The sequence below is a fragment of the Carassius auratus genome, unplaced genomic scaffold (genome assembly GCF_003368295.1).
Source record: "Carassius auratus strain Wakin unplaced genomic scaffold, ASM336829v1 scaf_tig00216614, whole genome shotgun sequence".
NCBI lineage: Eukaryota > Metazoa > Chordata > Actinopteri > Cypriniformes > Cyprinidae > Carassius > Carassius auratus.
Window position 1 is genome coordinate 95,199 of NW_020528662.1, and position 14,499 is coordinate 109,697.

Genomic DNA, 14,499 nt, shown 5'->3' on the forward strand with positions numbered 1-14,499 from the left:
AATTTTCAGACACTGCACCGACATCCCACCGAGGCTGAGACTAGTGATAGTTCTATTGTGGCTCCCCCTGAATATTTGTGATAAGACTCAGTAACGGAGCTCTGTGCTGTAGTGCAATAGCAGGGTTGTGCCTAGCTGATGAGCCTCATTGAACTGCAATTGTCACCTTACTTGTGATTTAAAACAGTTTCGTTTTACTCTGTCATGTTAAATATTTGGTGCATATTTGCTGAAAATGCACTGCTTCACGTTGGCCTTTTGATTCTTTCCTGTTTGACTTGTTGTTGTTTTTTAGTGGGTGTGCATGTAGGTTTTGTTATTAATATCCAAGGCATTCGTGTGTTGGCCACCTTTTACCCTGAAAATGTTTAAATGTGTTTTAAAAGAGTATTGTCTTCTAATAATGTTAGAAATTAAATAAATAATAATTTTATTTTTAAATTGCCTGGTTTGTTTTGCTATGGCTAGTTCCACAGCTACCTTCTACCATTTTATGCTTCCTAAATACACACAATTAATAAGTAATATTTTCATTCTTCTTGCTTAAATTGACAAAATTACGGTGTGATAGAAAATGGTGCAGAGTATTTTCTATTTATACATATATAGTTATATTATTTCACTTGTTATTATCAGTATATTTTCATAATTTTACATTTAATATTTCATATTTTTTTACAATGGATTTTCATAATTGAACTGTATTATGACAGATTAGGACAATATGACATGATTTAAGAGAGTCAAATATTTGAAAAGTTGATGGTTTATGCTATAGAGAATCTTAGACAAAATCAAATTTCACATTTAATTAAAGCCACAGCATGTGACCTAACCACACTATATTGTGTATGGTTTTATATCTAGTCATTTTCCACTCATTTCCCATGTCAACTGTAATGCATTAAGAGGCTCAAGTATAGTGCCAACATTAAAAGTGAAGGATTCTATGCTCAGTGGATTCTCAAGTGTGTATGTGTTTTCATCCCTGTTTTGTGCATTATTCAGCTCTCAAAGTTGCAGGTGACATTGGTTAGTTGGTGGTGCTTATTTATAGAGTGTATGAATCTAGCAGTCGTTGTAGTGACTCTACAGTTGTTGATTTCATTTATGAACTCAAATCACTTTTTAAGGCACCCACGCAGTCTAATACACTGCTAGTTTTAACACACTACTTTTGAATGCATTGTTAGTTTTGTGCATAACAATGTGATTAATTGTGATTAACAACAAATTAGAATGTTGTGAAAAAGTTAATTTATTTCAGTAATTAAACTCAAATTGTGAAACTTGTGTATTAAATAAATTCATTGCACACATACTGAAGTAGTTTAAGTATTTGGTTCTTTTAATTATGATTTGGCTCACAAAAGCCAAAAACCCACCAATTCAATCTCAACAAATTAGAATATGGTGACATGTCAATCAGCAAATCAACTCAAAACACCTGCAAAGGTTTCCTGAACCATCAAAATGGTCTCTCAGTTTGTTTTATTAGTCTATACAATCATGGCGAAGACTGCTGATCTGAAAGTTGTCCAGAAGACAATCATTGACACCCTTTAGAAGGAGCCACAAACATACATTGCCAAAGAAGCTGGCAGTTCAGAGTGCTGTATACAAGCATGTTAACAGAAAGTTGAGTGGAAGGAAAAAAGTTTTTAAGAAAATGATGCACAACCAACCTAGAGAACCGCAGCCTTATGAGGATTGTCAAGCATCGATATCAAGAATTTGAGTGAACTTCACAAGGAATAGACTGCGGCTGGAGTCAAGGCATCAAAAGCTACCACACACATATGTGTCAAGGAATTTGGATACAGTTGTCGTATTCCTCTAGTTAAGCCTCTCCTCAGGCGTCTTACCTGGCTAAGGAGAAGAAGAACTGGACTGTTGCCCAGTGGTCCAAAGTCGTCTTTTCAGATGAGAGCAAGTTTTGTATTTCATTTGGACACCAAGGTCCTAGAGTCTGGAGGAAGGGTGGAGAAACTCTAGCCCAATGACCTACGTTTCCACAGTCTGTGATAGTTTGGGGTACAATGTCATCTGCTATTGTAGGTCTATTGTGTTTTTTTTTTTTTTTAAACCAAAGTCACTGCACCCATTTACCAATACATTTTGGAGCACTTCATGCTTCTTTCTGCTGACCAGCTTTTTGAAGATGCTGATTTCATTTTCCAGCAGGATTTGGCACCTGCCCGCACTGCTAAAAGCACCAAGTTGGTTAAATGACCATGGTGTTGGTGTGCTTGACTGGCCAGCAAACTCACCAGACCTGTATTGTCAAGAGGAAAATGAGAAACAAGAAACCAAACAATGCAGATGAGCTGAAGGCCACTGTTAAAGAAACCTGGGCTTCCATACCACCTCAGCAGTGCCACAAATTGATCACCTCCATGCCACGCCAAATTGAGGCAGTAATTAAACCAAAAGGAGCCCCTACCAAGTATTGAGTACATGTACAGTAAATGAACATACTTTCCAGAAGGCCAACAATTCACTAAACATTTTTTTATTGGTTTTATGAAGTATTCTAATTTGTTGAGATTGTAATTTGGTGGGTTTTTGTTAAACATGAACCTAAATCATTACAATGAAAAGAACAAAAGACTTAAACTACTTCAGTCTGTGTGCACTGAAATTTATCTAGTACACAATTTTCACAATTTGTGCTGAATTACTGAAATAAATGAACTTTTTCAGGGCATTCTAATTTGAGAAGCACCTGTATGCGTATGTGTGTGTGTGTGTGTGTGTGCTCTTATTTTTGTGACATATCAGGACACAACTCTGTATAATAGCATGGGTATGACACAGGTATTACAAGGAGAGGGTGACGTATGAGCACATAACCCATGTCCTCATTTTTCAAAACGCTTATAAATCATACAGAATGAGTTTTTTTGAGAAAGTAAAAATGCACAATGTTTCCTCTGAGGGTTAGGGTTAGGTGTAGGTTTGGTGTAGGGCCATATAATATACAGTTTGTACAGAATAAAAACCATTGCGCCTATGGGATGTCCGCACTTTTCACAAAAACAAACGTGTGTGTGTATGTTTGTGCGCAGGTATTTTTATATATATTAACTTTTCCATTACATGAATGTAAAACATTGCTTGCTTGGTTTTAGTAATACCATTTCATTTTTGTATGCAAACAAGGACATCAGAAGGTGACATGATTAATGATGTAAAATGAACAGTCAACGCTGTCAGTTGTGACTTATGATATATTGCATATGACATACTGTACATTGTACTGTTGTCAAAGGAATCATATCATTCAATCATTAAAAATAAAAAATAAAAAATCATAAAGGTTACAGAAAATTGAAAAGAGTACACCAGGTTAAAAAACAAACAAACAAACAAACAAACAAACAAATTGATTTTATATGGATGGTTTATTTAAAAAAAAATAATATTTGTTTGGTCTGCAAGTTTCAGAACAACCTATTGTAGAATTAATCTGGTGTAAAGCCCCCTAGAATAACCCCTGATAGAAAGTAAATCCCAATTTATTTCACATAAACCAGATTTATTTGGACCAAAAGTAGTTCATTCTGTGAAGATTGATTCATTGAGTCGTTTTATTGTATTTGGTCTGCTACAATATCAAATCAGGTCACTTTAAAGTTGTGCTTCAATTTACCTTGAGGTGTATAGCATAGTATTATTATGTCAGTTGCATCTGACCTGATGTGGTTTTATAATCAGAGCACTAGGATTTATTGTGGTGCCAGAAAATATAATGGAATCCAATACAATTATGATTGAGAAATGTACAAATAAACATTCCTCAAAAGCTTAATGTATCATATTTGATACATTTTAACATATTTTGCAAAAAAATATTCATGGATAAATAAATGAACCTAAGTTACTGCAATCTAAGTTTTCATCTTAATATATTACTAACAATTTAAAAATTGGTTTTACTGTAAAGTTTTCAACTGCAGAAGATACATATATGACATGTATGTTTTGATAATGTAGAGGCCTATATATATATATGGGTGTGAATGATTTTATATATATATATGTGTGTGTGTGTGTGTATGTGTGTATGTGTGTATGTGTGTGCGTGTGTGTGTGTGTGTGTGTATGTGTGTGTATATATATATATATATATATATATATATATATATATATATATATATATATATATATATATATATATATATATACACTGTATATACACACATAAATACAAGATCTTGAAGGAACACATTTTGTACGTTGTGCTTAAGGCTAATTGTCCAACATGAAATATTAAACATGGCTTTGAATCATTAACAAATTACTATTTACTAGCCATTGCGCTTAATGTTCAGGGTGTTGCATAGGTTTGCAAAATAAAACTGACTTTGACTGATTGCTTAGCCCTGAATTCTTATTCAGGGGGGAAAATTGCACTATCAGAGGAAACAGACCTTGGAACAGGCTTGTGAATGTAAACTATGATCTACCCTGAACAAAACATCTCATGAGTTGAGTGGTCATGTTCCTCGCTCATGATTCTTGTTTCTCTAATGCTGTGATAAGTTCAAGTTCAAGTTCAAGTTGAGCTTTATTGTCATTCAGCTACATGTGTGGACATACAGTTGAACGAAATGTCGTGCCTTACAGGTGCTACATGAATATAGACATATAACAATGAAGTAAAACACAACAAACCTACTGACAGATTTGAATATAAATATACTATATAAATATATAATAAGCAAAAAAAAACAGACTATGTGAATGCTTCACATAATACTATACCTATACACAATTAACCTACTCATACATAGACTGAAAAATAAAAATATATAGACTATAGACTCCACGTAATACTGTACATGTGCAAAGAGAAACATCGTAAGTCAAGCAGCTGGCTGGGGAACAGTGCAAGATGATTTGTAGTGCATGAGCATGTAAAGACATATTATGGAGTCTTTGTGGGATTATGTACATACAGCAGTGTGTGTGAAAAGTGTCTAGTGTGCATAGAGGAGAATTGCATAAAAAAATAATGATTTGAATTGCGGGTGTTTGTGGGGTGGAGGAGGTGACACGGTTTATGTTTTAGGAGGTAGGGGGCTTGTGGGGGGTTTCAGAGAAGGCTGGGGTGATTTGAGTTCAGGCTCTCATAGTCTGAGGAAAAAAGCTGTTGAGCAGTCTGGTGGAGGGGGCTCTGATGCTCCAGTACCGTCTTCCTGATGGTAGGATCTGGAAAAGACTGGGGGAGGAATGAGTGGGGTCCTCCATGATACTGTTTGCTTTGCTGGAGCATCGTGTGAGGAAAATGTCCAGGATGGAGTGGAGAAGGGCACCGATGATCTTTGCAGCTGTGTTCATTGTCCGCTGGAGTGTCTTGCTGTCTACTGCACTACAGTTTCTGTACCAGACAGTTATGCAGCTGATCAGCATGCTCTCTATGGTTCCTCTGTAGAATGTGGTGAGGATGGGTGGAGGGAGACTTGCTCTTTTCAGATGGTGGAGCAAGTGTAGGCGCTGTTGTGCAGTGTGCAGAACACATCTGTGAATCTAACATGAATTAGACCAATTAGAGACTAAATAAATGACACACACCGGAACAGAATGACCCAATTAACTCAGGGAATGGAAATGGTGCAAAGGGAAAGCAAAGTCCAAACTGAATGATGCAGTGACAATAATTGCTTATTATAATCCCTTGCATGCATTATATGGCCATAAGACTAATGCCTCGATCTGTGGAGAACAAAAGCTGATTATAACCTTAGTCATCCTACCTTTATGCATCTATTTAATAGCAAAACAAAAAGTTTATTTTAAAATTGTTTAAAGATAATCATTCTTAAATCAAAATATGAATCCCACATAATGGCAGGCCACCACTCTCTGCTTTCTGAGATGTTAGCCTTTGTTCTGTCTGCATTATGAATATTTAGATTATGCCAAACACCCTGGCCAGTTCTGGAAAGGTTCTTCCTCAGAGGCAGCCTTTGTAAAAGGCTGTATTTAGCCAAAGGCCAGATTGTATATTTGAGTCTGTGGCTCTCTGTAAGCACGGACACAGTGAAAGAGAGGGGAGGGCAGGTTCTAACACTGCATCAGGATGTGAGATGAATAGTACTAGCTTTTTACCTCTGCCCTCTCTTCTCTTCTATCTCTCCCTTTGGTTTGTGCTTTCCTGCATTCAAACAGGCATTTCGAGGTAACTATTACCCAATATGCATTTAAAAGAGAATTCATACAATCAGCCTTCAGATTGTGAAGGCAGTTCCAAAGTCTGGCTCCCTATAAAAGTTGACTCACGTTTTGGACTGCATGACAAAAATGAATTAATCCATGGGTGGCATTACTAAAGTACATACAAAACTAAATTAAGCAGAACAAACAACAATTAGAGAAAAGAGGGCAGCTCAGGATGGATGGGTAATTTGACATCATAATTAAAAAGATAATTTAGCCAAAATTAATAACCCCTATTATTATTTTCCTTTTCTTTTGTTGAACAAAAACTTATATTTTTTTAAAAAATACATTTAATTACATTTAAAGGGGTCATATGATGTTGAAAGATCATTATTTGGTGTATTTGGTGTAACAGAATATGTTGACATTATTTTTCAAATGCTCAACATTATTGGAGGTCCTCTATGCCCCGCCTCTCTCAAAGTATCTATTGGATTCTTGATTTTGTATTGTTTATGCAAATTTTTATGAAATAATAATTTCCAGCAAAAAAGTAAATAAATAAAATAAATATAAAAGTAATAATTTAATGTCAAATTAAAGTGATTTCAAATCAAAAGCGCATCCTGCTGAATGTAGAAATGAAGAAAACTTTTATTTTTTTTATTTTTTTTACTTTTCGTCCCAGCAGCTGAATTAAAAAAAAAAAAAAAAAAAAAAAATTGTCAAAGATCACAGCTTTATCTTTTTGACGTATGGCTGTTGAATTGTATTGGAAGCCTTTTGGAAATTGGAAACCTGTTTTAATAGGATACGCCAAATACTATAATGAAATTAGACCTAACAAAACAAAAGAAATTGTGTCCATCACAGAATGCTATTAAACGAAATACATAGTTGTGGAAATAACATGACGTTGTTCTGGAAGTGTTCATGAAAAAAAAAAAAAAAAAAAAAACATTTTATTAGAGAAATAAAGTATTAAGAACTTGTAAGTGTTTTTTAAGAGAGTTTATTTTCTAAAGATCCACAGGGGCACAATTTCTCATGATTAAAGAAACCAGCAAACAGCAGGAATTTATTCCTATATTAGTCTTTTGTTTGTTGTGTCATGCGTGTTGTTTCATTAATAAAAGTGCCTTACCACACCGGACCCTTGAGACTGTGTATGACGTCTAGTGATGAAGTGCAGAGTCACTTTGGCTTGTGCCTGTGCATATACAACTCATAAAGTGGGTCAGGGGTTCTCCTCGTTCTGCAGTCTGCAAGCACCATTTTGAAAGGGGATGTCTGCCTCCCCTTTGTGTAAAATATTACTAATGTATAATAGCCAGCACAGGTCAAAAGCTTTGTTTTTCATTTCTTTCAGCATCACATCAGTGCATAAGAACAACCAAAACAAAAACAAAAAGAAAAAAGGACATAAAGGACATAAAGGATTCTAAACACGTATTCAGTGTATGACCCCACCCATATAGTTCAATAAGCTATAAAATGACACATTACTCATTGTCAAAGGCTTATCCAAATCATCTGACCTTACTTATTAAACAGACTAAATGCAATTTCAAGAACATAAGTTCAGTTTGCTTTGAGCTGTGAGTAAAAGAAAAGCCTATATATAATTTCTCCGCCTAAATCATTGGTTAATGTGACGTAGAGTAGCACTATTCCTATTGATGTGTATTTGTTCTGACAAGCTGAAGTCATCTGTCTTTTCATCCATTAACCAGAATGAAGGCTGTTTCATGTTTATTTCTAAAGTGAAGTTTGAATGTTGTAGGCATTGCTTTGCTGTTCCTAAAATGTCTGTATTGATATGAATAATGTATAGTCACAGTATACTGCGTATAATTGCATGACAGGAGCATTTCTGATTTATCCTGCAAACCATCACACACTTCTCAATGCAACACCAGGGGTATGCAAGATCAGTGTGGGTGCCCCTAACACTAACCCTCACAGAAAAATGTCTGTAAATCTCTGAATAAAAGCCTAATAACTAGCTTGTGCATGGAAGGATACAAACAAATATAGTATAGTATATGTATAAATGACAAGTAAATAATAGGGATACAAAGTTATTCATATTTGTATATATAGTTATATAAAATGATAACATTAAACATTATAAAAAAAAAAAAACATTTGTAATCACTTTTTGTCAAATTTCAGCATTGTTTTGTAGTGAAGAATGAAGTAGTAAGAGCTACAAAGATACTCCAGAAATGAACTGATATTAATGTTAATCACTTTACACTTATCACTTAATCATCTTTGTTGCCTGTTGAATGACTTACAATGAAAATAAATTATAGGGTAAGTGTACCAATCTCTCTTAATTCACTTGTACATTGCTGTCCTCAGTTTAATGCATTGTTTTCTTTTCCCCTTTGTCTTTTCTTTTCTCCGCCCCAGAACGTTTCTCCCCTCTGTTCATTTTGGTCATGTGACCGTGTTACAGCAATGTGTTGGAAGTTTGATATTGATATGCATTGATATGTATTGATATGTAAATACATTTTTGAACTCATTAAATGCTAAACAATGATTAAATAATAATAATAATAATAATAATAATAATAATAATAATAATAATAATAATAAACATTAAATTATGTTTAACATGTTATGATTATTTATAAATGAATAAAAATTAAAATGATTTTCACAGAAAGATTTCGGCAAAATAGTGCCCCTATGAACTGCATATACTGTACTGCATACCCCATTTTTGTGCCACTGTGCAACACAAAATATTTACTGAACCTGATTTTCGTTCGTTTATATTTGCAGAGATCTCTGGGAACTCTGAAGACATCCCATTGGTGCGCTGGAGGCAGCAGTGGTTGGAAAATGGTACTTTGCTCTTCCACATCCACCATCAGGACGGCAGTCAGAACCTGCCTGGCCCGGCCGCCACGTCTTACCCCGCTAGTGATTCCGCCGTGGAGGAGCTGCGTATCCTGCACATCTCTGTCATGGTATGCAAGTATTTCTGAGTATTTGATGTTTTCTGCACTAATTATTCTGATTTATTAAAAATGTAAAATAAGGAAAATCAAATCCTACCTTATATTTGAACAAAATGAATTCCAAAAACATTTAACTTCCAGATATGGGTAAAGGTGTTGCTTCAACTGGACACTTTTGGCCCTGTGAATTGTGGGGCCAAAACAATTTAAATCAAACTCTCACTTTTGTTTTGTGATGAAAATGACATTTAAGTATTTTGGATTAATACGTCAGTCTCCATTGTCTTTGAAAGGCTAATTTCATAGTTAGTATTTTTTCTATCCTAAATACTGACAATTAAATAGTAATATCACACTTTTGCGTAATTTGAGGAAATCACAGACTGATTGGAGACACACAACAAAAACAAAGTTTGTTCAGGATTTTTTTTTTTTTTTTTTTCACACATCACATCTATCATAATTCTTCATATGAATTTGCTTTCCTGGCGCTGCTGTCTCCATGGTAACCAAGTATACTAACTTTTGGTTTTGAATTGTGAGATATAAACTCAGAATTCTGCCTGTCTTTCCTGTTTATTTCTTATAACTGTAAAACATTTGCAAGTTTATATCACACAATTCTGACATTGAAAGTCACGATTGTTAGTTTGCATCATGCAATTAAAAAACAGAACTTAACTGAACTGAACTGTGGGATGCAAACTCTAGAAATTGACAGAACTATGAGATAAGAAGTTAATTACTGTTTTATTTTTTACTCAGTGGCAGAAACAAGCTTCCATAATTTCCAAAATCTGCAGTTCTGTAAGATTTGACTGAGCCAGGAGAGAAAGCATTATGTAGATAAGAAAAGTTTGAGTTGCATGTGAGAAAAGAAAGGAAGATAGCATTTGTTCAGATTCAGTCAATTAGTGGTTACACCTCATTGTTCTCCTCTCTCAGATCATTATGCTACTGAATTCCCCAGAAGAAGTTACCCTCACAACAATTGGAGCGAAGACTCTTCAGGGCATAATAATTTTAAAAGCTTTTAAGCACACTCAGTATAATTAGTGGAAAATCCATATTTGTAAATTGTCATGCTGAACAGCAGTGGGGTTTGTATGGGGGCAGAGTTAGCGGTGACTAGCTGTGTAGCTCAGATGAATGGAGAGTTCTGAACACAGGTTGGATGAATGGGCTGTTCAAGTCAGAATTCAAGTCAAGTGTTTGGTATGCAAATGTTTTAATAGGAAATGCACAAATGGCTCATTATTTCTATATAAAGTAAAAGGAACATATGGCGGCTCCAGGCTTTGCTGGATTTCCTTTGCTGCTTGAATTTCAAATCCTGTAATTGCACATCAGAGCAGTAAGGTAGCTGTTTTGTATGGTTAGCTGATTCTCTGTGCAAAGCCACTGATTACTGACAGATCCCTGTCGGAATATGATTCCTCTGAGTTCCGGGAAACCTCCTCTATTGAACGAACTCTGCTTGATCCCTCAAAAGCTGAAGAATATTGCATGCCGCCTATCTCAAACACAGACTCTGACGTTGATATCCCATCAAAGATATTTATTAGTATTCTAAGGGCAAGACACAGGAAGCCAGATGATTTAACCTAATTGAGGAAGGCAATGGGATCCAAACAGTTTTCTCTTCTCAGGGCATTATGCTTGTATTATTAAGGACAGCACCATTTTTAAGGAGAAATATATTGTATTTTGATGTCCATGAACTGTAAACAGCTGAAAGATTGGGTGGCAGTTATTAATGACTTAATTATTTAGAGTACAGATGTACCCACAAGATTTATTGTGTGATCACTGCACGATTGAGACACCACCCCCATTAAGGTTGTGTAGGGTGAAATGATGAAGAAGCTCATAAACGTTTGTTGACCAAATTAATTTTCAGTGAATATTTTAGATGTGTTACAGCTTGTGACTGAGTTGCACTTGAACATTTTCAGACAGAGATCTTTGCCTAGTTATTTTTTTAAAAAGTCAACCATTTGCTTCTATTGCCCTCTGATATTGTGTTTTCTCAAGGTGTAGTTCTAAGGCAGAAAAGCGATTGATCATTTCTATTTTAAAATCTGAGCAAAACAGGTGGTAGCTGCATTGCTGTACATGGCTTGTGAAATTATCAGATGACCTTGAGTCTTGAAACAAACCAAATTGAAGGTTTTTAAATTTACCACAAAAAAAAATAATAAAAAAAATAAATAAAAATTGACTTAAATTTCTTTCCCAAAACATTTTGCACACATCTAACCCATCTGATTTTGCCATTTTATGCTTCTTAGCCTTTAGCGCTCAAACTGTGTTATTGCAAGGTGGGGGAAGAGTGGGAGTTTTTTTTTTATTGGTGGTGTGACAGACAGCCTCTGCGACAGATGGTACCTACGCCGCATCCCCTTCTGGCTCTGACTTGTCTCGGCCGGAGGGCAAGCTTCTAAACCTTGTACCCCCTAAAATCATGTCACTTTCTTGAATGCTTGGCAATGATGCCAGTCCCAAAGAGAGTGAGCCGCCAGTGTAGACACCTGTCACCCGTCCATGTCTATTGTGAGCCATACGTGGCGGTCTTCAGGCCAGCTGGGGCTTTTGCTCAGCTCAGTGGTGCGCGGTGGTCGTTCAGCGCCAGGCTTGCTGTCTCACTGTGATTTTTTTGAGGGTTTGTGGATAGATAAGCACTCATCAAATGTGCCTTGATGAAAGCCCAGCTGTGCTTTCATTTTGACTTTGATGAGGCATTTTCTCTTCTTTTATTTGGTCATTTATTCTCTGTATCATATCTCCAGCTGCTATCACAAAGGCCATGCTGTAAATTGAAAATGTTTTTTTTCTTTTCCATTTCAGCTTATTTTTCTTCTCGTTAGGGGGTAATGTGTAACCTATTGAAAACAGCAGTGGCTTGCTTACCCATGCTGTCGAAGAGCAACCTGGCTTTTCCCTGCTACTGTCATAGGGCTTCTGTAATAGACAAGCAATTGAGTCAACAGGGGGGTCTCCACAAATGAACCAGTCACCAGATCCCACCTACAATCAAATACTGCATTCCACTGCCACTTGAGGGACTGCTATTTAGTGAGCAATTTTTCCACCTTTTTCTGCAGCCACTTCGTACTAATATGTTCTCTGAGGTATTCTCAACAGGGAGCTTTTTTGAGGTACACCTCCCCCTCCATTCAGCTAGCCATTTTACAAGCAGCAATTTGCACTACTCAGCAAGCCTGAACATCCATAGGCTGCTCCTGACCCCAGTTTCTCCCATTTGCCAGCCTGAAGCTTGTTCCCCAGTGGTTTATCTCTCTGCGGATGGCTAGCTTAGCTGTGCCATGCCCTTGCAGTGATTTACACATGCTGGGTGAAAAGACGGGCAGCTCCTGCAACACAGTTCTCATTGCATTTATATCACAGCACCTGACAGCCATCCTCAAATTGGCAACAGAAGCAGATGGTCTTTTGTCCTGAATTTAGCACAATATTATTTATTTATTTACTTTTTTAATTTATATTTTATTTGTCTTATAGAGCTAGGGGAAGAAAAAAAATATACAGAGTGTGTGTGTATATATATATATATATATATATATATATATATATATATATATATATATATATATATATATATGTGTGTGTGTGTGTGTGTGTGTGTGTGTGTGTGTGTGTGTGTGTGTGTGTGTGACAGTGCAGTTATTGTGTAAGTACTGTATAAGTAGAATTCTGTTTTTAGGAGAATAAACTGTTAATATCATGGTTTTTATATAGTATGTTTTGTTTATTATCTGTCCCTTTAAGACATAAATACAACCGTCATTGCATTTTTATGCTATATTTTTTAATATTGCCATTATTTAATATGAACCTCGATACAAAAATTTGAATAATTAAATTCTATTTAAGACTCCATTAATATTTGTTTTATTTACAAGTTCGAAAAGTTATTCCTTATGGTTTGTTATTTTGTATCTATTTATTGACATTCATTCATTCATTCTTTTTTTTTTTTTTTTTTTGGTGTGACGTGTCTTTGTGTACTTGTAAAAACAAAGACAGTCTGCATCTTATTGAGGTGAACTTGCATTCACTCTCAGTGTGTTGATAAGCCATAGATGCCATCTATTGAATGGTGGTTAAAAGATATATGAGGCTAACATAATTACAGTATTGATTCAACTAATGCATCCTTAAAGATTCTCAGCTTCCTGTGTTATTTCATCAAGCAATCCTACAATATTACTTCATCTGTCATTTCACATGTAATTTTCAGCAAAAACACACCCTAAGTGACCTCTTGGATTAATGTTGATTATTTTGGTTTTCTTCCCTTGTCGCTGCGGCAATAACCTGGCACTTAGATTAATTTCTCAGACAGTTGTGTGTGTGTGTGTGTGTGGGTTGGTCTGAGCTAATAAATCCAGAATTTACGATGTGATTAAAGTTTTTCTTTGTTCCCTACTCCCCCATCTTCCATAAAATACCACATAACAGCATAAACAGTTTATTTTCTTTTTTTTTTTCAATCTTAAGTATGTATGTATAATTTCCCTCTCTTCTGGGAATATTCGAAGATTGTGTTTCTGAGGAAACTGGCGGGGTGTCATTAAGGTGGATATGGAATTGGATATGAAGAAGAGCTAAAGCAACAAAGCAGAAATCAATTTTGTTCGCATTGGCTAACTCCCAATAAAATAGTTACTTGACAAACACCCTGTGAGCTGAAGGTATGTAAAAGGAAACACACGCTACTTCATTGCTGATTTATTTACCTAGACAGAATTGACAGTAGGCATTTTGAAAAAGTTGCTTCCTGAACTCAACAGCTGCACTAAGACCCAACATGCTGACCTTTCTGAAATAGTTTCAGACATTAAATGCTCTTGTTTTCCCAGTCCCATCCCAACTGTGCATCTTTATATGCACCTGCAAAGCAAGACCAGGATGCAAAGATGTAAACATCCTGAAATCTCAACTCCATTTTTATAAAACAGGCCTGCTGGAGATTTGAGTTTCTGCCCTGTTAGCAGCCATAAGAGGAAAGTGATATATCTTTCCGTTGAGCTTCTTCCCAAGGGCCCTAGGCTGCATGAATATAACCAATGGCTAAAATAGCTGGCAAGAAGGGCAAGAAATGTTCAATGTTAAAAGTGGTGAAAGATGAATCACGAGGATGACGCTCCTGGAATAGTTATTTCAGGTTACACTGCAGCTCGAAACTCGCCAAGATCTGGATTTTTAATGCAGTTTACATGGACATTAAGATGAAAAGTCTATGAATATGGACTTACTGAGTACAACATATGCATCCTCTTAAATGCACAACCCCCTGAGAGTGCACTTGGTGGTCTTCACTTCAGTGATGCAATGA

General features: G+C 35.8%; 1 protein-coding gene across 1 annotated transcript in view; it reads left to right on the top strand.

The window, feature by feature from the left end:
• Nucleotides 1-14,499, top strand: part of LOC113098690 (astrotactin-1-like) — a 123,815-nt gene that overhangs the window by 29,293 nt on the left and 80,023 nt on the right. The window contains exon 2 of the mRNA XM_026263720.1: nucleotides 8,962-9,149. Within this exon, the coding sequence (XP_026119505.1) occupies nucleotides 8,962-9,149 (188 nt within the window). The remainder of the gene's footprint in view (nucleotides 1-8,961; nucleotides 9,150-14,499) is intronic.